This window comes from Artibeus jamaicensis, unplaced genomic scaffold (genome assembly GCF_021234435.1).
Source record: "Artibeus jamaicensis isolate MK-2021 breed Jamaican fruit bat unplaced genomic scaffold, CSHL_Jam_final contig_332, whole genome shotgun sequence".
NCBI classification, from domain to species: domain Eukaryota; kingdom Metazoa; phylum Chordata; class Mammalia; order Chiroptera; family Phyllostomidae; genus Artibeus; species Artibeus jamaicensis.
In genome coordinates, this window is record NW_026521788.1 from 30,884,104 (window position 1) to 30,910,212 (window position 26,109).

The 26,109-nt window shown below is 44.0% G+C and overlaps 1 protein-coding gene across 3 annotated transcripts; it reads left to right on the plus strand.

Annotated features, from left to right (window-relative positions):
* The first annotated feature begins 336 nt into the window (after nucleotides 1–336).
* On the plus strand, nucleotides 337–24,116 carry SFTPD (surfactant protein D). Of its 3 annotated transcripts, XM_053663835.1 has the most exons (9): nucleotides 381–422; nucleotides 2,449–2,558; nucleotides 2,754–2,955; nucleotides 19,197–19,313; nucleotides 19,576–19,701; nucleotides 20,019–20,135; nucleotides 20,482–20,598; nucleotides 21,222–21,305; nucleotides 23,524–24,116. In XM_053663835.1, the coding sequence occupies exons 2-9, from the start codon at nucleotides 2,520–2,522 to the stop codon at nucleotides 23,898–23,900; spliced, it is 1,179 nt and encodes a 392-aa protein (XP_053519810.1). In that variant the 5' UTR covers nucleotides 381–422; nucleotides 2,449–2,519; the 3' UTR covers nucleotides 23,901–24,116. The 3 variants fall into 3 exon arrangements, with proteins under 3 accessions (XP_053519811.1, XP_053519810.1, XP_037021655.2); XM_053663836.1 differs by lacking the exon at nucleotides 2,449–2,558 and having other exon boundaries at nucleotides 337–422; XM_037165760.2 differs by lacking the exon at nucleotides 2,449–2,558 and having other exon boundaries at nucleotides 387–673.
* Nucleotides 24,117–26,109: the final 1,993 nt, after the last annotated feature.

The following is a 26,109-nucleotide window of genomic DNA, read 5'->3' on the forward strand; positions in this document are numbered from 1 at the left end:
CCGAGCTAAGGAAGTAGAGAAATGGAGACAAAGAAGTTAAGGAAAGTCCATCCCTCAAGCCAAGTGAGGGGCTCTCCAAGATCTAGAGCAGGAAGCAAAAGAGTGACCCCGACAGGTGGCAGCTTTCCCAGCCTCACAGACTGCTGCTGCCTCTACAACCCATCACGTGCCCCACCCCTGCCCCAGATATGCCAAGAGCTCCTGGCTCTTTCCCATTACCTGAATGGTATGTTGAAGTGAAGGATGAAGACAAGTTGGCACAGCAGGTCCTGGATCTAAATCTGTAGATGCAGAGTGCTTTTGCAATAGTTGTGACTCATTGCACAACTCACTGGTCTTCTCTGGACCTCGTATCTGTGGATATTTGTAAAATCCAGACACTGAGGATGTGACTTAACTCACAGAACTGCAGTGTGGTGCAGGTGAGATTATGGACTGAGGGTGCTTTGTACACCCTAAGGTGATATGTGTATAGTGCTAGGAACATTGGTGGCTGGTTTCCAGAACCCAGGTGGGGGTTGAGGGAGTGAATCAGCAAGAAAGAAAACCGCCACTTCTTAAAGAGTTCTTAAAGAGTAAGGCTGGGCAGCTGGGGTTTCAGGGCAGCATAAACAGTCAGTGCCTGCCAAGGAAAGGCTAGTTTGGAGATCCTGGAATCCCAGAGGAAGCAATGGTGAGTGTCTCTGTCCTTGCCTCTCGTGTTGTTTTTCCTGTGCTGAGTGAATATCCCCGGGCCCATCAGGGGTGGTCTGTTTTACTGGTGTTGAGGAAGGCAGGAGCTGTTCTGGTCTAGGAGGTGTGGGTGTGAATGTTAGACAGGGACAGAGTCGGGGAACAGGAACACTCTTTTGTCCTCACTCTGCTTCTTTTTCTCAGTGGGAGATTTGCTTTCCGGACTGGGGTAAGGTGGGTGAGTGGGATGTGACACCCACACAAACCCCAGATGCCATTGTCTGGAAGCTTCAGTTGGAAATGCACTCTACCTTCTGTCCTCTCCATCCCTGATTTCTTCATTAGAGAAGGATTGTGAAGGAGAAGCAGTCCAGGAATTCATGGGCCCGGGTTCTAACCCTATCCTCGTTCCAGCAGCCTGGGGGACATGGATAAATATGTTTCTTTTTAGCCTCAAATTTTTACTTAACACATATACTGATTGGACTAGGTCATTGATTTCCAACCAATTTTTAGAGGAGTCATTTATTTAAATAAAATTTTAGTCTGAAATCTTGCCATAAACTGAACACTATGTGGGAAAGGGCTGTGGATCTGTCCCCTCCCTCTGTAGGCCTAGCTAAGAAGCCTCATATAAATCCAAGGTCTAAAAACTCCCACCAAGGCCACTTTCTGCTACAATGGATGGTGGTGCCTTTTGTGCTATTGTGAGCTGTTGGGCAGAATTCCTACTGCTTTTCATTCTTCCCCAGACTCGAAAGCGGAGCCCCAGAACTTAGGCAGCTGCAGACCAGGTGATAGTACCTTTGCTCTGGCCTTGGTCCTCTGGTGCTCACGGCTGAGCCTCTGCCACAGCAAATGCGGTAAGTCAGCTGCTGTTGGCCTTTAAGCTTGGCTGGGTGTTTGTAGACACTCCCCAGATGCCTGAGGAGGTGGTGAATTCAAAATGAAAAGGCCTCGTGTGAACTAAGGTCCTTCACAGCCCAGAATCACCAGCAACTAGAGAAGAAAACACTTCTCTGGCCAGGAAGCCCCTTTCCTGCCACCACCTCCAGTTGCCTGGTGACCCTCTCCACCTTTGCACAGGTCCGTCAGGCCTCTGCCACTCTCATGAGCTCTTTCCATTCTCATACTCTACAATTTCTCTCAGGGACAAAAGAAGCTGAACATTGGGAATGAGCAGGTCTTTCACCCACCCTGATCTCACTTAACCCCCAAGTCCTTCTCACATGGTAACTAGGTGTCCTACTGGATGGTTCTTTCCTGCCCTAAAACTACTCTGTCCCTAACTGATCACATCTCATATGCCCCTCACCCTTGAGGTCCCTCTTACAAGTCATTTCAGGTAGACTGAGCAGAACTCCAGGTGTCCCAGGATCTATCTACCTGATAATATAGTATCTCTGAGAACTTTTCCTTGGGTGCATCTGGAACTTTCTTCACAGAGATATGGTCTAGTCCAGGAATGGCCCAATCACCTGATGAACATGCAGCCATGTACCCATGTTGTGCTCAGGAGAAGCGTCACTAAATATTCTGGCTAAGTGGTTGAAGATTTTAGCTTTTTTTCAGACCCACACCACAGACTGCCAGTGCTAGTCCATCCAAGGCCACAAGTGACAGGAAACAGATTTGCCTTTTTGGAGCCAAGCCAACCACCTTAAAGATATAGACAGGGAGAAGAAGGTTCAAGGAGGGGAAAGATACTGCCCAAAGGCACTTGATAAATCCTTCCTGATGGGACAGATGGCCTTAGTGAGGAGTTCTGCATCCTAGCCACTGTCACCGCTGATGACAGCAATCAAGGGAAGTCACTAGAAGGAACAAAATGGGACATCTGAGAAGAGATGGATGTTGCTGTGAACCCATGTTCGAGTTTCAGCCAGGTAACCATGCCCTCTCAGACTAGGCTGTGTGCCCACTTGTCCTAAACTGCTTTGGGATTCCTGCTGCTCCTGATCCCACAGAAGGGAAGAGGAGGTAGGAGATGTGCCTCCCCTGACCTCTAGGAGCTGTGCTAAGCACTCACCCATGTTCTAGAACTGAGAATGTGTCCTTTCTCTTCCTACCCACCTGCCTAGGCCGTGCCTCTCCTCTTCCTCCCCATGCTGATCCTGTTCACTGAGCCTCCAAAGTCACTGGGAACAGAAATGAAGACCTATTCCCAGAACATAGTGCCCAGTGCCTGCACCCTGGTCATGTGTGGCCCTGTGGAGAATGGCCTGCCTGGTCGTGATGGACGAGATGGGAGAGATGGCCCCCGGGGCGAAAAGGGGGATCCAGGTAGAACTGGGACTCTGGGTTTGTCCTAGAGGAAAGGGGTGGGCTTTGGAAATGTAACCAACTCGGCAACCCTAGATATTGTGCTGTGGAAGCATTGGAAATGGACACCCACCTCCTTGGGAAGGAGAAGTCCCCTAGACACTCAGTCCATCTAAAACAGTGCTTTACCAGCTGTCAAATGACTGGCTGTCCTGAGCCTCCATGTGTCTCTCTGCATCACCCAGCTGTCCTGATTTCTCCCCTGGGATCTTCTTCTTTTTTATTTTATGTATTTATTTTCAGAGACAGAGGAAGGGAGGGAGAGAAACATCCATGTGCGAGAGAAACATCAATCGGCTGCCTCTTGCACACCCACAATTGGGGGCCTGGACCACCACTCAGGCATCTGCCCTGACCAGGAATTGAACCAGTGACCTTTGGTTCACAGGCTGGTGCTCATTCTACTTAGCCACACCAGTCAGGGCTCCCCTAGGATCTTTTGATTCCTCTTACCCCAAATATGAGCCAATAGTGTATAAGTGACAGGAACTTGGGGTGTGTAGAGCCATGCTCCTACACTTAGCAAATGTTCATTGAGGGTAAATGGGGCCTGTGCAGGGTGTTAAATATGTTATTAAACTAAAGTGCAGGAAGGGTGGAAATGGATGTGGCTCAGTGGTCCATACTCAGGCCTGATTGAAAGGATTTGTCCTAAATATTCTACAGAGTGAAGGAAAGGGAGCTCATATTTCATTGTCCAGCTGTGTGCTTGAGCATTCACTTGTATATAAATTTAATCCCACTTATCAGGGAAACATAACCTCATTTAACAGGTAATAAATTTGAGACTCAGGGAGGTAATATGGAAGGGGATAAAGAGAAGGGCTTCTGGGTCAGACAGGTGTGTGTTTGATTGCTAGCTCCACCTCCAGGAGGGACCTCTCAGGAAAGCCACTCAATGTCCCTGAGTCTCAGTTTGCTCATGTGTAAGTGGGAAGGCTATTTGTCACATAGTGACAACTAATTGAACCAAGGCTTTATTTTATTGAGTTGTCAGGATAAAGTTGCATCTTCCTGCTATAGCATCAGGTGAATTCTCCTGAGCTTTGCAAAGGTGTTATCCAAGAAATACTGTCACATATGGGATAGTCTGAGTATGACCAAAAAGAAGGGAGAATTCAACAAAGCAGCAATGAGAATGAAGAGCCAAAAGTGGCACTTGGCTTGGGTTATAGATGCATCAACTGTGGGTTTATCTTTGCAGAGCTTGCATTTTGGTTGAAAGAGGAAGAAGATATTTAAGCTGGAAAGAATAGATAACATTGCCAGGCTTTGCAGGATGAGGAACAAGCAAATATCCAACTGTCCTTTACAGAGAGATGGTAGCTCCCAGTGGGAATGGGCTGGTTCTTGAGAAGGCTGCCTGGAAGTGTTCTCAGAAGAAGGGTGGTTTTTAAGGTGCCGGCTCTCCCTTGGAGAATCCCAGCTCTCTCTAGCACCCAGAGGGACCCTGATTGATTCCTGGGGAGGGCACCCTTTCCTAGGTGGTTCTCTAACCTTTGGCATGGAGTCTGGCTGAGGCCTCCCTTTCTTATGCATGTGCCTTATGCACATCCCAAGCCTGGGGTTGGTGCTTGGAGAGAGAGTGGTGCACAGTAGGCCTGGGGGCCCAGGCTCCACACTGGCTCCTTAATTCCAGGCACATTAGTCACATAACCCTAATGGGACTGAGAATTTATTAGGGCACTGTAGTAGCCTCAGAACCCTCAGCAAGTAGGTCTGGGTGTGACTTGTGACACCTGCCCTGCAGATTCTGATACACATGGTCCCAGGAAGCTGCTGTAAAGGACAAGATGAAGCTGAGATGAGAGACCCTTGAGCAGAGGTGGAATGTGGAGCCCATGTTTCCATGGTGATGCCCTGACTACCATGGAGGGCCAATAAGACCTGGACCCTGCTTTGGAAGCTGTATTTACAGGGACAATTCCCTTAGTTCTCAGCATCTAGGTTGTTGTCCAGAGGATTCAGCAGAGAGCCCCCAGGGGCATGCACCTCCCTTGGAGAAGACCACACACTTCACAGCAGCCCACAAGGCCCCTCTCTGCCCCTGCTTACTTGTCTGATCTCGTTGCCTTCTCTTCCCCACACAGTCACTGGGCTCCCACTACACTGGCCCCTCACTGATCTGTCAGCACCCTCAGGGCCCTGTCACTGCTCTTCCCAGAGGCACACTCCTCACCACCTTCCCAGCCTCACTCACAGACCACTAGCTCAGACAGCCCTTCTCTGACCACCCACTTAGAAGATGCACCCTGACAATACTCTCTATGCTTAATATCTGTTTCTGTGCAGTTGAATTTAAACTCCATGAGGAAGGGATCTGAGTTGTTGTCTTTCTCTTTGTCTACTATCACCCTGCATTTAGGACAGTATGTTGTAGAAGCTCTGAGAACACCTGTGGAATGTGTGAATGTGAGATGCAAGGAGAAAAGGAGTTTGGTACAGTTAAGAGTGGCCACACTTCTGGTCCATGAAGCGTCACTTCAGGTGGCATTAACATACAGGGATACATACATCTCTTGGGAAGACTAGGATGCAAAATTAGTGCTTTAGGAGGCGTGAATGCTTGCTGATGAGGGTGTCTCTTCTCCATCTCAGTGCTCTCCTGGCATCCATGCTTGTGTGCCTAGGATGGGCCACCTTGAACATTCCCTTCTATGGGTTATTTTCTTCTCTTGGCCCATCTACCTGTTGCCATATTGGCCAGGTAGACTCAATATGAAACCTAAGGGAGACTCAGTCCAGGGTCAGGGCATCTCTGTCCCTGCACAGTGTGCTGTTGAATATGAGATATGGGGCTCATCCTGGAGCCCTCTATGTTCTATTTCATTCCAAGTGAGGACTGTAACTGGAAGCAGGACACCATGCCCAGTATATGGCCTTTTAAAGGCACCCACCATCAGCACATTCTTGCCCCAGGCAGGTCTCACCCATCCTGCCCTGAGAGCAGGGTTTCCAAGTCTGAAATGTCACCTCTCCTCTACAAATCTCTCTGGATCCTCCTCACCTTTTATGTCCTACTTTGTCCTTCAGTAAAAGAGCTCTGAGACTATGTGTGTGTGTGTGTGCTTGAGTAGGGGTGCTATGATGGTGTGAGGGACATCTCACACATTGTCTTCCACACTCATTTTCCGTGCCTCCCAGTTTCACATTCTGCTACAAATCCTTTGCGGAACTGGACCCAGTGGTAATGTTTGCATCTCACCCACTGCTAGTTGTGAAGTTATGTTCCATAGATGGTTTCTTAGTGAACCAATAAATGGAACAATGAGCCAGTAGACAAATATGTAAATGAACATGTTGGCACTACCTGTCAGTATTTCTTTTAAAAAGTTTTTATTCTGTGTTATATCATCAGTGTTTCTAATCTTTTAAATTGAATTAATTGGGCTAACATTAGTTAATAATATATATATATTTCAAGTGTACAATTTCATTATATATCATCTTCTATTTGTATTGTGTGTTATCAACTCTAAGTCAACTCTCCTTCTATCACCATTCATTCCTCCTGTACCCTGTTTAACCTTCTCCACATCACACCATGCCTCTTTTCCTCCGGGTATGTTTTTTGTTTTTTTACACATGAATGTTTATAGCAGCTTAATTCACAACAACCAACAGATGGAAACAAAACAATGGCCATCCACTGGAGTGGATAAACGAAATGTGTTCTATCCATGCAAAGGTGTATTTTTGAGACATAGAGAGTAATGAAGTATGGAGACATGCTACAAAATGGACACACCTCAAGCAGTCATCCCCTGTTAATAAGGTCAGGCACAAAAGGTCATATATTGTATATTTTCATTAATATGAAATATCCAGAGTAGGTAATAGGGACAGAAAGCAGAATAGTGATTAGTGATATCCAGGAATTTGAATGGGGGAGGTGGATAACAAGTGGCTGTTTAATGGCTTTGAGGTTTTCTTTTGGGGTTATTAAATGTTTTAGAACTAAATGGAGGTAGTAGTTGCACAACATTGTGAGGGTGCTAAATGCCACTGAACTGTATGTGTTATTATTAATTTTTATTCTTTTATTTTTATCTTTTTGATCTTTATTATATTTTTTACATTACCTTTTAATCCTTTTATACTCCTCTCCCACCAACCACTGAACTATGTCCTTTAATAGGGTTATTTTACATTACATAAATTTTACCTCAATTAAAAAGAACCACCAAACTCATAGAAATGAATATCAAATTCTTCTTTATTGTTTTTTAAATATATTTTATTGATTATGCTATTACAATTTCCCCCTTGCCCCCTTTTTTATTCCCTTCCTCCCTGTACTCCTCCCACCTGCATTTCCCACCCCCCTTAGTTCATGTCCATGGGTCATACATATAAGTTTTTTGGCTTCTACATTTCTTATACTATTCTTAACACCCCCCTGTATATTTTGTACCTACCACTTATGCTTCTTATTCCCTGTACCTTTTCCCCTCTATTCCTTTACCTTCCCTTTCTTGCTCATAACCTCCATGTGATCTCCATTTTTTTTATTCTGTTCCTGTTTTAGTTGTTTGCTTAGTTTGTTTTTGTTCTTATTTTTTTAGGTTTGGTGTTGATAGTTGTGAGTTTGTTGTCATTTTACTGTTCATAGTTTTGGTCTCCTTCTTTTTTTTTTAAATATATATATTTTTGATTATGCCATTACAGTTGTTCTATTCTCCCCTTCATTCCCCTCCATCCTGCACACCCCCTCCCCCACCATTTCCCCCCTTTAGTTTATGACCATGTGTCTCAAGTTCTTTAGATTCTATATTTCCCCTACTATTCTTGCCCTCCCCCTATCTATTTTCTACCTACCATCTATGCTACTTATTTTCTGTACCTTCTCCCCCCTTCTCCTCCCATTCCCCTGTTGCTAACCCTCCATGAGATCTTCATTTCTATGGTTCTGCTCCTGATCTAGCTGTCCTCTTAGTTTGCTTTTGTTTTAGGTGTGGTTGTTAATAACTGTGAGTTTGCTGTCCTTTCACTGTTCATCTTTTTTTATCTTCTTTTTCTTAGGTAAGTCCCTTTAACATATAATAAGGGCTTGGTGATGATGAACTCCTTGAATTTAATCTTATCTGAGAAGCATTTTATCTGCCCTTCCATTCTAAATGATAGCTTTGCTGGATAGATCAATCTTGGATGTAGGTCTTTGGATTTCATGAGTTGAAATACTTTTCTCCAGCCCCTTCTTGCCTGTAAGGTCTCTTTTGAGAAATCAGCTGACAGTCTGATGGGAACTCCTTTGTAGGTGACTGTCCCCTTATCTCTTGCTGCTTCTAGGATTCTCTGCTTCATTTTAATCTTGGGTAACGTAATGATGATGTGCCTTGGTGTGTTCCTTCTTGGGTCCACCTTTGGGAGTGTCTGAGCTTCCTGGACTTCCTGGAAGTCTATTTCCTTTGCCAGATTGGGGAAATTCTCCTTTATTATTTGTTCAAATAAGATTTCCACTTGTCACTATTCCTCTTCCCCTTCTGGTACCTCCTATAAGTCGGATGTTGGAATGTTTAAAGATGTCTTGGAGGTTCCTAAGCCTCTCCTCATTTTTTTGAACTCTTATTTTCTCATTCTTTTCTGTTTGGTTCTTTCTTTCTTCCTTCTGGTCCACTCCATTGATTTGAGTTCCAGTTTTCTTTCCATCAGTATTGGTTCCCTGTGCATTTTGCTGCACTTCACTTAGTGTAGCCTTCATTTTTTCATCTAATTTGTGACTAAAATCAAGCAGATCTGTGAGCACCCTGATCAATAGTGTTTTGAAGTGTGCATCTGATAGGTTGGCTATCTCTTGGTCGCTTAGAAGTATTGGCTCTGGGGCTTTGAGTTGTTCTTTTGCTTGAGCCATAATGTTTTAGTCTGTTTGCGCCTGTTACATATGAGGGATGAAAGCTTAGGTGTTCACAGAGGTGGGTAAACCCAGTTCCTCGGTTGTGACTGGGGGCAGGGTAAGAAAGAAAACAATGGTGCTTGCTCTGCTGTGTCTCGGATTTGAGTCCCCTTTGCTGCTTTCCACATGCAAATTGGGCCCTTCTGGTGCTGGTTTCCAGGTGGATGGGCTTGTGTACAGTCTAGGACCCTGTGGGTCTCTCTAGCGAACGCTCATGTGAGGCTGGGAGCCTCTCCAGGCACCTCAACCCCTGAAAGTTTTTCCAATTGTTTCTTTTAGGTTTTAATTCCTGTAGCTGGGGCCCTATGTTGTGCAGTCTTTCTCATTGTTCATTTTTTTGCCTGGTTTATCTGCACGTGAACATGTGACCACGGTTAGCCAGCCACCTTTTGCCCTCACTGGGTCTGCTTGTTGCCATCCCACACTTGGGGTCTGCCAACTGCCACCTGCATGCCTGGGTCATCTGGAAGCCACCACCTTTTCCTGCTTTGACCCCTCTCCACAGGTGCCAACTGTGCCCCTCTTACTGGTCTGGATGAATGGTTCATTGTTGTTGGACTTTGATACAGTTCAATTTTCTGTCTGTTTTGGTTGTGTTTTTGTTTCTAAATCTTTGTTTTTCTTAAATTTGGTTGTTCCAGGAGGTACACTATTTTCACCTATGCCTCCTTCTTGACCAGAAGTCCTATACCATAGTTTTTTGATCCACTCATTTGCTGATAGACACTCAGTTTGCCTCCAGCACTCGGCTATTGTAAATTGTGCTGCTGTGAACATTAGTGTGCGTAAGTTCTTTTGGATTGGTGTTTCAGGATTCTTAGGGCATAATCCCAGCAATGGAATTTCTGGTTTAAAAGGCAGTTCCATTTTTACTTTTCTGAGGAAATTCCATATTGTTTTCCAAAGTGGCTGTATCAGTCTGCATTTTCCACTCCAACAGTGCACTAGACTTGCCTTTTCTCTGCATCGTCTCCAATACTTGTTATTCGTTTATGATGGCCATGTGACTGGTGTGAAGTGGTATCTCATTGTGGTTTTAATTTGCATCTCTCTGATGACTAGTGATGCTGAGCATCTTTTCATATGTCTCTGCGCCCTCTGTATGTTCTCCTTGAAGAAGTGTCTGTTCAAGTCTTTTGTCCATTAAAAAAAATTTTTTTTGTCTTCCTGGAGTGGAGTTGTGTGAGTTCTTTATATATTTTGGAGGTCAAACCCTTGTCCGGGGTATCATTGGCAAATATGTTTTCCAAATAGTTGGTTCTCTTTTCATTATAATGCTGTTTTCTTTATGCAGAAGCTTTATAATTTGATGAGGTACCATGTGTTTAATTTTTTCTTTATATCTCTTGCTTTAGGGGACATATCTGTGAAGATGTTGCTGCACGGAATGTCTGGGATTTTCCTGCCAATGTTCTCCTCTAGGACTTTTATGGTGTTATGACTTATATTTAAATCTTTTATCCACCTTGAATTTATTTTTGTGTATGGTGTAAGTTGGTGGTTGAGTTTCATTTTTTTGCATGTATCTGTCCAGCTCTCTCAACACCATTTGTTGAAGAGGCTATTTTTTTTACTCCTTCTTATGCTTCTTCTGCCTTTGTTAAATACTTATTGACTGTAGAGAGTTGGGTTTATTTCTGGGCTCTCTGTTCTGTTTCATTGGTCTATGTGCCTGTTTTTATGCCAGTACCAGGCTGTTTGGATTACAGTGGCCTTGTAACACAGTTTGATATCAGGTATTGTGATCCCTCCTGCTTTTTTCTCTTTGTGAAAATTGCTGCTGCTAGTCAGGGTCATTTATGGTTCTATATACATTTCTAAAATGTTTGTTATATATCTGTGAAATATGTCATGTGTACTTTAATAGGGATTGCATTGAATCTATAAATTGCTTTAGGTAGTATGGCCATTTTGATGATATTAATGCTTCCCATTTATGATCATGGTACATGCTTCCATTTGTTTGTGTCTTCCTTAATTTCTTTCTTTGGTGTTGTGTAGTTTTCTAAGTGCAGGTCTTTTACCTTCTTGGTTAGGTTTATTCCTAGGTACTTTATTTTTCTTGTTGCTATATCAATAAGAAAATGAGATTTTTTCCCCCCTGATTTCTGTTTCTGATATTTCACTGTTTGTGTACAAAAATTCCTTTGATTTCTGAGTATTGACTTTGTAGCTGGCTGTTTTGCAACATTCATTTATTAGGTCAAGTAGGTTTTTGATGGAGTCTATAAAATTTTCTGTGGATACTGTCATGTCATCTGCACACAATGACAGTTTTGTTTCCTCCCTTCTAATTTGGAGGCCTTTTATTTCCTTTTCTTGTCTGATTGCTGTGGCTAGGACTTCCAGTACTATGTTGAATAGGAGTGGTGAAAGTGGGCATCCTTGTCTTTTTCCTGATCTTAGTGGAAAAGCTCTAAGTTTTTGTCTATTGAGTATGATGTTGGCTGTAGATCTCTCATATATTGCCTTGATTATGTTGAGGAATGCTCCCTCTATTTCCACTTTGCTGAGTGTATTTTTTTTATCATAAATGGGTGCTATACCTTATCAAATGCTTTCTCTGCATCTGTTGATATGATCATGTGATTTTTGTCTTTTGTTTTATGTGGTGTATGATGTTCATTGATTTGAAAATATTGTACCATCCTTGCACCCCTGGGATGAATCCCACTTGATTGTGGTGTATGTTCTTTTTAATGTATTGTTGGATGATGTTTGCCAATATTTTGTTGAGGATTTTAGAGTCTATGTTCATCAGCAATATTGGCCTGAAGTTTTCTTTCTTTGTTGTGTCTTTATCTGGTTTTGGGACTAGGATGGTGCTGGCTTCGGTTCGGGAGTCTTCTATCATCTTGAATTTTTTGAAATAATCTGTGGAGGGTGGTGGTTTGCTCTTCCTTAAATGCTTTGTAAAATTCTTCTGTGAAACTGTCTGGTCCAGGGCTTTTGTGTATCAGAAGCTTTTTGATTACTGTTTTAATTTCATCAGGTGTTATTGGTCTGTTTAGGTTTTCTGCTTATTCATTCAGTTTTGGAAGATTATATTTTTCTAGATATTTGTTGATTTCATCTAGGTTTTCAAATTTCTTGGCATATAGTTATTGGTAGTAATTTCTTATAGTCCTTTGCATTTCTGTAGTATCAGTTGTAATCTCTCCTCTCTCATTTCTGATTGTGTTTATTTGGTTCTTCTCTTTTTTTTCTTGATGAGCCTGCCTAAAGGCTTGTCAATTTTGCTTGTCTTTTCAGAGAACCAGCTTCTGGATTCATTGATCCTTAGAATTGTGCTTTTCATCTCTATGTCATTTAATTTTGCTCTGATCTTGGTTATTTTCTTCCTTCTACTAGCTATAGGCTGTCTTTGTAGTCATTCCTTGGGTTCTTGTAGACATAGGGTTAGGTTGTTTGCTTGAAATGTTTCTATCTTTTTTATGTAGGCCCGTATCACTATGAACTTCCTTCTCAGCACTGCCTTTGCTGTGTCCCATAAGTTTTGGATTTTTGTGAGTTCATTTTCATTTGTTTCCAGAAATGTTTTAATTTATTCCCTAATTTCATTCTTGACCCATTTATTGTTTAATAGCATGGTTATCAATCTCCATGATTTTGAGTTTTTGGGTTTTTTTTTCTTGAGGTTGGTTTCTAGTTTCAGTCCCTTGTGGTTGGAGAAAATGTTCGATATGATTTCAAAAATTTCAAAACTTTCTTGAATTTGTTGAGGCTTTTTTTGTGTACTGTCATGTGGTCTATCTTTTAAAATGTTCCATGTGCATTTGAAAAGAGTGTGCTTTTAGGATGAAGGGCTCTATATATATTAGTTAAGTCCATTTTATCTAGGGCACTGTCCAATATCTTTGTTGATATTTTGTTTGAAAGATCTGTCCATTTTTGACAGTGAGGTGTTAAAATCCCCTACTATAATTGTGTTGCTGTCAATATCTTTCTTGAAGTCCTCCAAGATTTTCTTTATGTGTTTGGGTGGTCATCTGTTGGGTGCATATATGTTTACAAAGTTTATGTCTTTTTGATAGATTCTTCCCTTGAGTATTATGAAATGACCTTCTGGGTCTCTTTTCATGACTCTTTTTTTTTTTTTTTAGTCTATTTTTTCTGATAGTATTGCTATCCTGGCTCTTTTTTCCTGTAAATTTGCTTACAATATTTTTTTTCAGCCCTTAACTTTCAGTCTGTGTACATCTTTTGTCCTGAGGTGGGTCGCTCATAGGCACCATACATATGGGTCATGTTTTCTTATCCAATTCGCTAATTTGTGTCTTTTGATTGGGGCATTTAATCCATTTGAGTTTACAGTTATTTTGACAGGTACTTATTCATTGCCATTTTTTTGTACCTGTGTTCCTCTCTCACTGTTTTTCTACCTGTTCTTAAAGCTGGTTTGGAGGAGGCATATTCTTTGAGTCTTCTTTTGTCCAGTAACCTCTTTATTTGGCCTTCCATTTTAATTGAGAAACTTGCTGGATAATGTAGTCTTTGTTGCAAGCCTCTAGTTTTCATTACTTGGGATATTTCTTGCCATTCTCTTCTGGTGTGCAACATTTTCATTCAGAAGTCAGCTGCTAGTCTTATTGGGGCTCCTTGTATGTTACTTCCTGTTTCTCCCTTGCTGCCTTTAAAATTGTCTTTTTACTTGGAATTTTGCCATTTTAATCATGATGTGTCTTGAAGTGGGCCTCTTTGGGTTCCTCTTGATTGGAACTTTCTGTGTTTCCTGAATTTGTGTGACTCTTTCTTTTATCAAATTAGGGAAGTTTTCCATCATTACTTTTTCAAACAGTTTTTCTATCCCTTGCTCTTCTTCTGGTATCCCTATTATTTGGATATTATTCATTTCATGTGGTCCTGCAGTTCCCTTAACACATCTTCATTCTTTCTTTGCCTCTTTTTTTTCTTGCTCTTTCTGGGTGTTTTTTCTCCATCTTGCTGATCTGATCCTCTTCTTCATCTAGACTGCTTTTCCTTCCTTCTACTGTGTTCTTCAGCTCAGTAATTGTATTCTTCATTTCCTCTTGGCCCTTGTTGATAGTTTCTATTTTCTTTTTCATGTTGATATAGTTTGCAGTAAGTTCATTGTAGTTTCCCTGTAGTTTTTGGTAATTCTCTGTGAGCTCATTGAGCTTCCTGAAAACAATTGGTTTGAATGATTTTCAATATGTGACAGTTGACTTGCCTCTATTTCATTTATCATTCTTTCTGAGACTTCCTCCTTTCCTTTCATTTGGGGATTGTTCTTTGTCTTCTTATTGTTTGTGATACTCCTCTTGTTAGCCTCTGCTTCTTAAATTGATGAGATCTGCCTCCCTAGGGTTATGGTGTAAACTTCTATAGTAGAATACATGTGAGATTCAGTGGTACAGACTCCTTGATCTCCTGAGCTCACTGATCTTGGACTGTTGTTTATGTTGGCTCTCTGTATGTCTTTGGGTTTTGATTATTGTTGGGTTTTTCTTTGGTAGGTCCTTCCCTCCAGCTTGTTAACTCAGGGTCACTATATCCACCACATCTTGTATTTTGTTGTGCAGATGTGGGCAGGTTGTTGAAGCTGGTTCTTTCATTTGTACAAGGTTTTGAGGCTTCTCTCTTGCTCTTGTTCAGTTGTTTGTTCTTTGTGATTTCTCCACTATTTAATTGTATTTTCAGATCAGTGCTGGGTTGAGTTAGTGTGGCTTCCACTCCCTCCTTCACCTTCCTTCGTTGTTATCTGTTAGTGGTTCCTTTGTTGGTAGGTTTCCTCTTCTAGCAGGTATCTTGGTGTTCATAGCCTCCACCTACTTTTGCAAGTTCTCTGGAGCAGCAAAGTGAAATTTGTCTCACTTTCTCAGCTGTTGGGGTGCCCCCTCTTTGGGTCCAACTCTGGTCTTCTCACAGCCTCAGATTTTATTGTCTCACTGTCTGATTTTTCAATGCCCTCTACCATTTTTGGCCTCCAATCTTCATATATGCTGGGGTACTATTAGCATATAGTACTGGGGTATATATCGAACATCCTTAGTAGATTGGCTTGGTGTTTCACCCCTGTGTAGGGGAAAGTGGACTCCGCTTCCACCTATCTTGTCACCATTTTGAGTTCTCCATTTTTTTAAATTGATGTATAAGAGTTCTGGCCAAGATGGAGGCATAGGTAGAAACTCTTTGCTTCCCCCTACAACCAAAAAGAGGATAACAGCCAATCTAAAGTCAATGAACAACCAGAAGTGTCAGAAAATAAAACTGCATGGAACTCTGACAACCAAGGAATTAAACAGTCAACCAGAACAACCAGACTGGTAAGAATTTGTGGCAAGGCAGTGGATCGTGTGAGCAGGGCTGGCTGAGAGAAATTGTGGTCAGGTAGCAGTCTGCATGGGCAGGGTGGCTGAAGGGGAAACTGAGACTCAGAGCTGACTCTGGACTATGGTGGTTGCTGCCATAGGAGGAACTCCCAGTCTCACATGGCTTCATTGGAAAGTGGGTGAGAGCCGAGCAGGTGAGCTTCATTTTTCCCTCTCTGGCCCCTCCCCCACAGGCAGCACTGCAGCACTAAGGTGGGTTGCAACTGCCTGTGTAAATACCTAAGGCCCCATCCCCTTATAACTTAACAGGTGTGCCAAGACAAAGAAATATGGCCAAATGAAAAAACAGAGCAAAACTTCAGAAAGAGAGCTAAGCAATGAGGAGATAGCCAACCTATCTGATGGAGAATTTAAAGCCCTGGTAATCAAAATGCTCACAGAACTGATTGAGCTTGGTTGAAAAATGAAAAAACACATGATACCCAAAATAAAATGAAGCAAAATATTCATGAAACCAACAGTGACAGGAAGGAATCAGGACTCAAAGCAAAGATTTGGAACAAAAACAAACAAACAAAAGAAATAAATATCCAACTGGAACAGAATGAAAAAACAGGAATTCAAAAAAGTGAAGAGAGACTTAGAAACCTCTGGGACTACCTGAAACATTCAATATCTAAATTATAGAGGTGCCATAAGGAGAAGAACAACAGCAAGGAATTAAAAACTTATTCAAAGAAATAATGAAAGAAAACTTCCCCAATCTGGCACAGAAAATAGGCTTCCAGGAAGCCCAAAGAGTCCCAAAGAAGTTGGACCCAAAGAGGAACACACCAAGGCACATCATCATTAAGTTACCCAAGATTAAAGATAAAGAGAAAATCTGAAAAGCAGTAAGAGGAAAGGACATAGTTACCCACAAAGGAGTTCTCATAAGACTACCAGCCAATTTCCCAAAACAAACCTTGTAGGCAAGAAGGGACTGGAAAAAGTATTCTTAGTCATGAAAGGCAAGGACCTACATCCAAGATTACTCTATCCAGCAAAGCTATCATTTAGAATGAAAGGTCAGATAAAGTGCTTCCCAGATAAGGTCAAGTTAAAGGAGTTCATCATCACCAAGCCCTTATTATATGAAATGTTAAAGGGACTTACCTAAGAAAAAGAAGATCAAAACTATAAACAGTAAAATGACAACAAACTCACAACTAGCAACAAATGAACCTAAAAGAAAAGACAAACCATGAAAACAAAAACTAAACAAACAACTAGAACAGTAACATAATCAGAGAAATGGACATCATATAGCAGGATTTCAGTGGGGAGGGGGAAGGAAGGAATGGGCAGGGGAAGTACAGGGAAGAAGAGGCATAATTGGTAGGCATATAATAGACAGAGATAGATCAATAATGGTATAGGAAACAGAGAACTCAAAGAATTTATATGTACAACCCATGGATATGAACTGAGGGTTGGGTAATGCTGGAGGGTTGGGGGGTACAGGGAAGAGGGGGAACAAATGGGGAAAAATTGGGAAAAGTGTAATAGCATCATCAATCAAACACACTTAAAAATAAAGTGCAGCACAGGAAATACAGTCAATAATATTGTAATAACTCTGTGTGGTGTCAGGTGTGTACTAAAAATGTCTGGGGGACCACCTTGCAAAGCACAGGTAGCAAACAAGGCCTGTGGGCCAAATCCAGCCCTCCACCTTGTTTTATATGGTCTGGCACCTTATTTCTACCCGGCAGTGGCACCTCATTCCTTGTTCTTAGTTAAGGAGTAGTTACATTTACACAGTCCTAAAATTACATTTGGCCCTTTGAAAGCAACCGGGAGGCTGATGTGGCCCCTGGTGAAAATGAGTTTGACACCTCTGTTGTAAAAGTATATTATTGTCTAACCACTAGGCTGTACACCTGGAACTAATACAAAATAATATTAAAGATCAACTGTAATCGAAAAAGTTCAGTTTAAAATATGGTACAAAATAAATAAAAATGTATCATAAAATAAATAAATTGATGTGTAATTGACATATAACATGGTATTAGTTTTGGGTATACAACATAATGACTCAATATTCATAAATATATATTGTGAAATGATTATCCTTTTTTTTCTTGTGATGAGAGCTTTTAAGATGTATTCTCTTGGCAACTTTTTGGTATACAATACAGTATGATTAAGTATAGTCATCATTCTGTAAATTACCTCCCTAAGGATTAGTTTATTTTAAAACTGGATGTTTGTACCTTTTTATTACTTTCACCTGTTTTGCCTGCTACCCATCTCCTGCCTCTTGCAACAACCAATAATCTTATCTCTGTATTTGTGTGTTCAGGTTTTGTTGTTTTGACTTTTAGGAGCCACATATAAGCAAGATCGTACTGTATTTGTCTTCCTTGCTTGACTTATGTCAGTTGCCATAATCCCTCAAGGCCCATTCATGTTGTTACAATTGGCAGGTTTATTTCTTCTTATGGCTGAATAATATTCCATTGTGTATGTGTGTGTGTATCATGTTGTCTTTATCTATTTACCCATTGTGGGCACCTAACCTGTTTTCACTACTTGGCTACCATAAATAATGCTTCAGTGAATGTGAGGGTATGGATATTTTTTCAAATGAGTGTTTAATTTCTTTTGGATAAGTTCCAAAGTTTCTATCTTTAATATTTTGAGGAAACTGCATACTGGACTTCATAGTGTCTTTACTATTTTACAACCCCACCTACAGTGTGTAAATGTTTCTATTTCTCCATGTCCTCACCAACACTTGTTATCATTTGTCTATTTTATCTTATTTATATTTTGGGGGAGGTTATGATTTTATTTAATTAAAAATTTATATTTAAGTATAATTGTCAAATAAAATTGTAAAAAATTCAAAGTGTACTATTTGATGATTTTACATATGAATACATTATGAAAGAATTCTCACTGAGTTAACACATCCATTGCTTCACATATTAACTCTCCCTATTTTTGGTGGGAACATTTTTAAAAAACTTTTTGGCTGTTATATTATAGTTGTTCCAATTTCCCCCTTTGTCCTCTTCCACTCAGTTCACCCCTTGCTCCCACAGTCAATCCCCACACTGTTGTCCATGTCCATAGGTCATTCATACATGTTCTTTGACTAGTCCCTTCCCCTTCTTTTCACTGGTACCCCCCAGCCATTGTCAGTCTGTTCCCTGTCTCCATGCCTCTGGTTCTATTTTGCTTGTTAGTTTATTTTGTTCATTAGATTCCTCTTATAGGTGAGATCATATGGTATTTGTCTTCCACTGACTAGCTATCACAGAGATGCAAATTAAAATCACAATTTTAATTTGTCACCTCATACCTGTCAGAATGGCCATCATTAATAAATCAACAAACATCAAGTTCTGGTGAGGATGTGGAAGAAAGGGAACCCTAGTGCACTGTTGGTGGAAATGCAGACTGGTGCAGCTACTGTGGAAAACAGTATAGAATTTCCTCGAAAAACTAAAAATGGAACTGCCTTTTGACCTAGCAATTCCACTGCTGGGATTATATCCTAAGAATTCCGAATCACCAATTTGAAAGAATTTAAGCACTTCTATGTTCATAGCAGTTCTATCAGTAAATGAATGGATTTGCATTTCCATGATGACTAGTATCAGGTGTCAGTTCTGATATAAAGTTTGGTTCTAGGAAAGGGAAAGCAAGGAATCTATGATCAAAGATAAATGCTGACAGATCACCTGCTGTAAATACTGCAGCCTTGGGGCAGGAGAGGGCGCACTGCATGGAAAGGCAGACAGGCCTTGGCTTGAATCCACCTCCAACTCTGGCAAGCCAGTTTCCTCACCTGAAAATGGGGATGTGGACACCCATGTCCTGGATCACCACTGGACCAAAGAGCATGGAGGTGGAATGTCTGCACCCTGTAGAACCCTGAAGAAATGCCAGGGGACTGACCCTGCAGGTATTAGCTTCTCCTAGGCCTAGGGTCTGGTGTATGCCCATTTGTTCTGTTGCTACAGGTTTACCTGGAGCTGTAGGACAAACGGGGATGCCTGGACCAGTTGGCACAGTTGGGCCCAAAGGGGACAATGGCTCTGCTGGAGAACCTGGACCAAAAGGAGACTCTGGGCCACCTGGTGAGCTGCTGGGTATAGAAGGCAATGTCTGAAGTGGTGCTGCTGCAACTAGGTTATGTTGGTAGGCATGCGCATATCCCATCCCAGGAAGAGGGTTGTTCTGAAGGTGGCCCTGGGTTATTACAGGAAAGGCTGCAACTACTATTGGACTTCATTTGTAGGATGGTGCTGCTTCTCTGCCTTCATTATTGTTCTTATCTTTTCATGCACTCCCCCTTCCAAGAAGGATTAGTGCACTGACTGGGCTGGTCCTTTTCCCCAGGACCTCCAGGACCTCCAGGACCTCCAGGTATGCTTGGCTCACCTGGAAGAGAAGGCCCCTCGGGAATGCAGGGGAACATAGGACCTCAAGGCAAACCAGGCCCCAAAGGAGAGTCTGGGTCCAAAGGTAAGTGGTTAGTATATGACCAGTCTGGAAAGGAGAAGGGAGGAATGTCAATGGCAGACCACGATGTGACTGAGGCATTCTCAGAGTGCCAGGAAAAGCCCAGACCATCAGTACTGGGTCAGACTTACTGTGGTCCCTTCCCCAACATTGACAATACTTTCCTGTTAGCTTCTACAGAGGAGCCAGGCAATAAGGAGCACAGTCTCCCCAGTTCTCTCTCTCACCACAAAGCTCTGGGTGAGATCTTCACAGCTGAGGCAATGATGCATGCTGTACACAATCTCAGCAGAATTTGTCCAAATTTGTATTTTCCTCAGGAGAAGTGGGTGCCCCAGGCATGCAGGGTTCTGTGGGCACAAGAGGACCCCCAGGTCTTAAAGGAGAGAAAGGTGCCCTTGGTGAGCGTGGAACCCCTGGAAATGCTGGGGAAGCAGGTGAGTGATGAAAGAAGCTTGGTCAGGCTTTCAGTCTCCCATGTCCACCAGAAGCTGCCAATGCTCATCCCTTCACCATCATCCTTGAGCAGCAGGTCAGAGCTAGCATTACTGGGCAGTAGGGAGGGTTGGCTTGCCAGGAGGGTCCATCACTGGGCATGAGGAACGCTGTACGTGGGAGGATTGCGGTGTGAACCACAGGGATAGTCTACATACAGGGAAGTTTGGTTGCTTGGAGATGGTCCATGTACAGAAGGGGTGTGACTGTGTTTGGAACAGTCTGTGTGAGGGTGAAAATCTGAGGAATGTGTGCAGAGCTCACTCAATTCTTCTTCTCTGATCTCAGGCCCTGCAGGAGCCATAGGCCCACAGGGGCCTCCAGGTGCCAGGGGTCCCCCGGGACTGAAGGGGGAGAAAGGTGTTCCTGGAGACAGAGGAGCAAAAGGAGAGAGTGGGCTTCCAGGTAAGGTAGCCTCCCCTAGCTCTGGGAACCCCACTAGTGGGGGAGGGAGGAGGGCTCTCTTCAGCTTGGGACAGCCCCTCCACTCAGTGGTCAGCCCGTTTCAGGGGTACGTGAAAAGCAGACAAAGCTGACAGGCTAGAAGTCAGGAAGATTGGGCTCTGGTTTTAGACTCTGTTACTTGGTGCAGGGCAGGCCTGAGCGGTTTTTCCATCTGGTCATTGGGACAAGCACAGCTCCCATTCCCTTCATTGGATAGCTTTGAGCATCAAATAATCCAGGGGATGGGAAGTACTTGAGGAGTATGCAATCCTGTCCCCCACCCCACCTCCCAAAGGAAGTGCTGTCAGATTCTCAGAATGTGGAGTGACAGTATCATCTGGATCAGTGTCAGTGGGGTGCAAGGACCTGCTCAGGGGACAGTTTGTTCACAACAGTAGCACAGAAAATGTTGTGGGCAGCAGGACCTGTTGTGACAGCAGATATGGATTTTGTGGGGGCCAGTTCCAGCTCCTTACCCCTCTCCCAATAAAGCCAGCAATTGGGCACCCTTCCTTTGAGGCCCAGACTCTGAGCCAATCCCTGGCTGTGCTGGACTATTCTTCAGTCTACCTCTCTCTCTGCAGACACCACTGCTCTGAGGAAGCAGGTGGAGGCCCTACAGGGACAGGTACAGCATCTTCAGGGTGCCTTCTCTCTGTACAGGAAAGGTGAGTTCCTGGGCCTGGACCTGAGCCTGAGGCAGACACTGGGGATAGGCCTCTGACTGGGTCTGTGTTTTGGTTTAGAGTTGGCTGGGTCTGAGGCAGGCGTGGGTCTGGGACTGTAGTGGGGAGGGGGTGACTGGCTGGACCTGGGACTGGGGCAGGGAGTGGGGCTAAGGATAAGGTTGGAACAGAGCAGTGCAGCCACATGTTCTTGGAACTGGAAGTAGATGCAAGGGACAAGTGGCAGGATGTGTCCCTTACCATGAGTTCAGTGGTCTGGCAGAAGCATGGCCAAGGCCATGCGGCTCCAGAACGCCCCCAACATCGCAGACAACTGTGACCCAAGCCACATCAATGCCCTGAGCCCAGGGCAGTCCAGCAGACCTTCACTCTTGCTGACCCTGTGTTGGTCCCTGTCATATATGAAGACACCCAACCACCCAGGATGCATTTCTTAGCTCTGTGGGGCTGGGTGTGGGAACACCCCAAGATGTTGCTGCCCAGCCCACAGCAGCAGAGATTGCAGACTCTGCTCTGAGATTCGGAGTTGGGATGCTGTCCTTGGGTCAAGGCTGGTGAGAGCCAGACGTTCACATGTGGCCACTGAGAATCTCACCTGAGGCATGCCCTAAGTCTGGCTGGGGGCCGGTTGTCTCTGGGATCTGGGTATTCAGAGCAGATGTTCCTCCCAATGCCTGGAATGCTGAGGAGTCTGAGGCCTCCAGGCGCACACACCCGAGTGTCCTGTACCTGTGGGAATCTCCTCCTCTCTCCCTGTTTTGCTCCCCCTGACCCCTGCTCTCCCTGATGTCAGCTTTGAATTCAAATTATTCAGCAAATCTCACTGATCCAAAAAAAGAAGAGTTCCTGAAGGAGGAAAGCATAGAGGGTGAGGCATAGGGTTGGCACCAGAGCACCAAAGCCCACTAAGTACATATGTATCGAGGTTTTGTGCATGTACTCACTCACTCTGCATACATGAGCACACGCATCTTATGCAGGCACACACAGATAGTCACACACATCCAGATGGACCTTTTGGGCTCCCATTACCTTGTGATGGAACATGGCTGTATTCGTATATGCACATGTGTACCCATGTATGTGCATGTGATGGCATGTGACATCTTGTGCTGACCTTGTGCAAGGCTACTCTGGGTGCTGTCTTGAACCTGTGGATAATATGCACTTTGAGCCCTTGAGGAAGGTGCTCACAGGTCAAGGGCAGTGGGTTGGGGTGCAGCTTGGGCTACTGACCAGGCCCGTGAGTTTGGGGCACTGCCTTCTTAGGCGCCCTGAAGATTTTTATGCATGAACCCAGAAGTCAAAGGGATGGAAAATGAGGGAGAATAAAAACAGATAGTTAAATGTCATACAAGTGATAGTTTAATGAAATATATTTCCACTTTAAAGATGAGAAATTGGAAACTCTAGGAAAAATGGACTCTCCCTTGCCCACCTGGACAGTCTTTGCCAAGGCAGGCTGAACACCTAACCTTCTGATTCCCAGACAGGGCTCTGTAGCACTGATTCTCTCTCTGTCCCCCACACACAGATCCGATGCCTTCAACACCTGACCCAGCACTCTGGCTTCACCCACATGCACACCATGAGGCCAGCATTGGGCTACGCACAGTGCAGAGATTAGCACATCACTGCTCTGAGATGGCCCACCCATTCTTCTCCTTTCCCACACCCCCCCCCCACAACACAGACCCTCTGACAATGGCACATGCCCTGCTGTTACATGGGTTCCAAGTGAGATCAGAGTGAGCACCTGCATTGTTATCTATGGTCTCATAGACTGGCCCAGGCTGCATGGTGCCATTTCAATGGCCAAAATCAGTCCAGTTCTATCCAGTAATTGGTAAATGGATTCTGGTATGCCATGTGGGGAGGAATGGAAAGAGCATGTGTAAGCTTTAGTGACAGATCAAATAAGGTTTAATTCCTAACTCTACATTTGATGGTTACGTGACAAGGAGCCTTTTAATTTCTCAGAGCCCAGGGTTCTCACCTGTAACTGGAGACCCCAGAGTCACCTTATAGAGGGCATTAAAATTTGGGGTTACTCTGGTACCAAGTGTCTCACTTTTGTCCTATCTGGTGCCCTGATACCCTGTATGGGAGGCCTGGGCCTCTGGTTGGAGCACAAGGGTCCCCCGAGCTTTGGATGGGTGCTGTCAGAACCCAAAACTGACTGTCTTCTTTCTTCTGTTAGTGGGTCTGTTTCCTGATGGCCGAGTTGTTGGAGAGAAGTTCTTCAAGACAGGAGGCTTTGAAAAATCTTTCCAGGATGCACAGCAAATATGCAGACAGGCCGGGGGACAGTTGCCCTCCCCACGCTCTGCAGCTGAAAATGAGGCCTTGCAACAGCTGGCTGCAGCTCAGAACAAGGCTGCATTCCTGAGCATGACTGACTCCCAGACAGAGGGCAAGTTCACCTACCCCACAGGGGAGTCCTTGGTGTATTCCAACTGGGCCCCAGAGGAGCCCAACAACAGTGGTGGGGAAGAGGACTGTGTGGAAATCTTCGACAATGGAAAGTGGAATGATAAGTCCTGTGGAGAGAGGCGCCTGGTGATCTGTGAGTTCTGAGCCACCCAGGGTGGATGGGGCATTTGTGGCCCAGCAAATGCTCCTGGGCACTTGCTGGCCCAGGAGCCTGGTCAGTGAGTCAGGGCCAAACCTGTGAGCTGCCAACATCCCAGCAAGAAGCTGACATCTCTGCTGGCCACGGCTTCTCCTCAGAGCCATGGGATGAGGTCAGAGGTAGGGCTCCTGTGGAATATCTCTCTCAGAATAAAATATGAATCTGGCATCACTCACCGGTGACCTGTCATTGGAAGAAGGGTCAGCCTGCGTTCCTAGTCCCAAGGGTTAAAATTAGGTGTCAAAGACCTCCCTGTTGCAAAAATCCAGTGGTTCCTCTTCTGCCCCCTGTGTTCTCAAACTGTTAGCCACATGTGATCCAATTGTTCAACTTCTCTGTAACTCTTCTTTCTCTTGTCTTCTAAGACACCACTCTTGCTTTTATCTTTATGGCTGTTCTTATCATTCTCTTTTGCTAGTTCCTGCTCCACTTCATTTATTTACTTATTTATTTAATTTTATTTATTTGTTGTAAGAGAGAGAAAAAGAGGGAGAGAAACATCAGTGTGTAGTTGCTTCTTGTGCACCACCCACTGGGACCCGGCCCCCAACCCAGGCATGTGCACTGACAAGGAAATGAATTGTGTACCCTTCAGTTTGCACCCCAGCACTCAATCCACTGAGCCATACCAGTCGGGCCTGCTTCTTTTCTTGACCACTTAATGGTGACACGCTCAAGCCTTAAACCCCCCTTCTCTTCTCTCTTACCCTTACTCCAGGAATGAGCTCATTCTGTCTATGGCTCCGATCCCTTCCACTGATGACAGCCAGATGTGTATCCCTGCTCTGGACCTCTCCCTGAGCCCCAGACTCCCCTAGCCCATGCAAGCTGGAGCCCAAGGGCTGGGAGGTTCCAGTGGCTGCATCTTGCTTCAAGGCCTGAGCCATAGAAACTGCACGGCACAGTGGGTAGATATGGCAAGTGGGTAGATCTGTTCCCTGGACAGACTGCATGGTCTTTCCTCACATAGCCTCCTCCTCATCTTGCTACTCAGGACCTCTTTCTATCTGTGTCAATATGCCTCCTGGATCATGGGAGGGAGTACCACCAGCACAATCCTAATGCCATCTGAAATATTAGACACAGAGGGCATCCAGCCATGCTCACAGTCCTCCTCATGCCTGACAGTTGCAGGAGGTTCTTTTTTCCACTCTGCCTCAGAGACAACCTAGGCAGATCCTCTCTCTCACTGTACAGATATGGAATCCAAGACACAGAGAGGGGAGGAGACTTGTATGGGGCCACAGGTTGTATCAGTGCTGCAGCCTGGCCATGTGAAAGGTCTCCTGACTCCAAACCTTATACTTTTGACTAGTAAATTTTTAGGCCAAAGGCCTAAATTTAGTTCAATGGCACTTGTGTTTAAGGAATTGAAACGACATCAGAATGAACCATAGGCTCTTAAGAGGGAGCAACAAATACCCCTTCCCTAGACAGGAAAAGAACCACTCTCCTTTGCTCCCAGAGCTGGGAAAATTGTCCTTTCTGGCCATTCCTGGTGGGACTCCTAAGCCCCAGCCCACTTCCCAATACTTCTGTAGCTACACTGCTTATGTAAGACAGCATGTGTGAGAACAAAAAGCTTTACCTCCCAATACCATACAGCACAAGCTCTCTGCTAAGATCTGTTTGCTGTTACTGAAAACAATTCCCAATTCCTGGCAGCTTCTGAAATATGTCTCTTATGCAACAGTGAGCAAATAATCTTCAGTACAGGGGACACAACTGGATCCAATCAGATGATGAGGTTAGAAAGGCTCCTTTTTCATTACAAATAAAATGAAAAGAACAACTGGATATGGTTTAAGCCATGGGGAAGCATTTTTCCTGAGAACAAAGAGTTCTGAAGTTGCTCAAGGACTGGGTTGCACAAGCAATGCTGCGTGCTCTCTGTGTCTGCGTCTCTCCTGACACCCTCACCTCTTTTCTTTTTTTTTCACTCCACCTTCTGTTTTTGCTCTCTTGACTGTGCAATCATAGGGAATCTTGAGTCACACAAAGGTCTGAAACGGTTGCTGGATATCAAATCAAAATTGCCATGGAAATGAATTTACCTATCTTACATGCTTATCTCTGGTCTGATAAACTAAACTTGGGGTTGACCACAGGGACAATATTGCCACTGGAATGCATGCTAGGTCCTACTGGTCTGTG

Coding starts and splice junctions, on each gene's coding strand:
- SFTPD (XM_053663835.1), top strand. CDS start 2,520: ATGGATGTTGCTGTGAACCCATGTTCGAGTTTCAGCCAG. Junction 2,956..19,196: donor GGGCGAAAAGGGGGATCCAG/GTAGAACTGGGA, acceptor CTGTTGCTACAG/GTTTACCTGGAGCTGTAGGA. Junction 19,702..20,018: donor AGGAGAGTCTGGGTCCAAAG/GTAAGTGGTTAG, acceptor TATTTTCCTCAG/GAGAAGTGGGTGCCCCAGGC.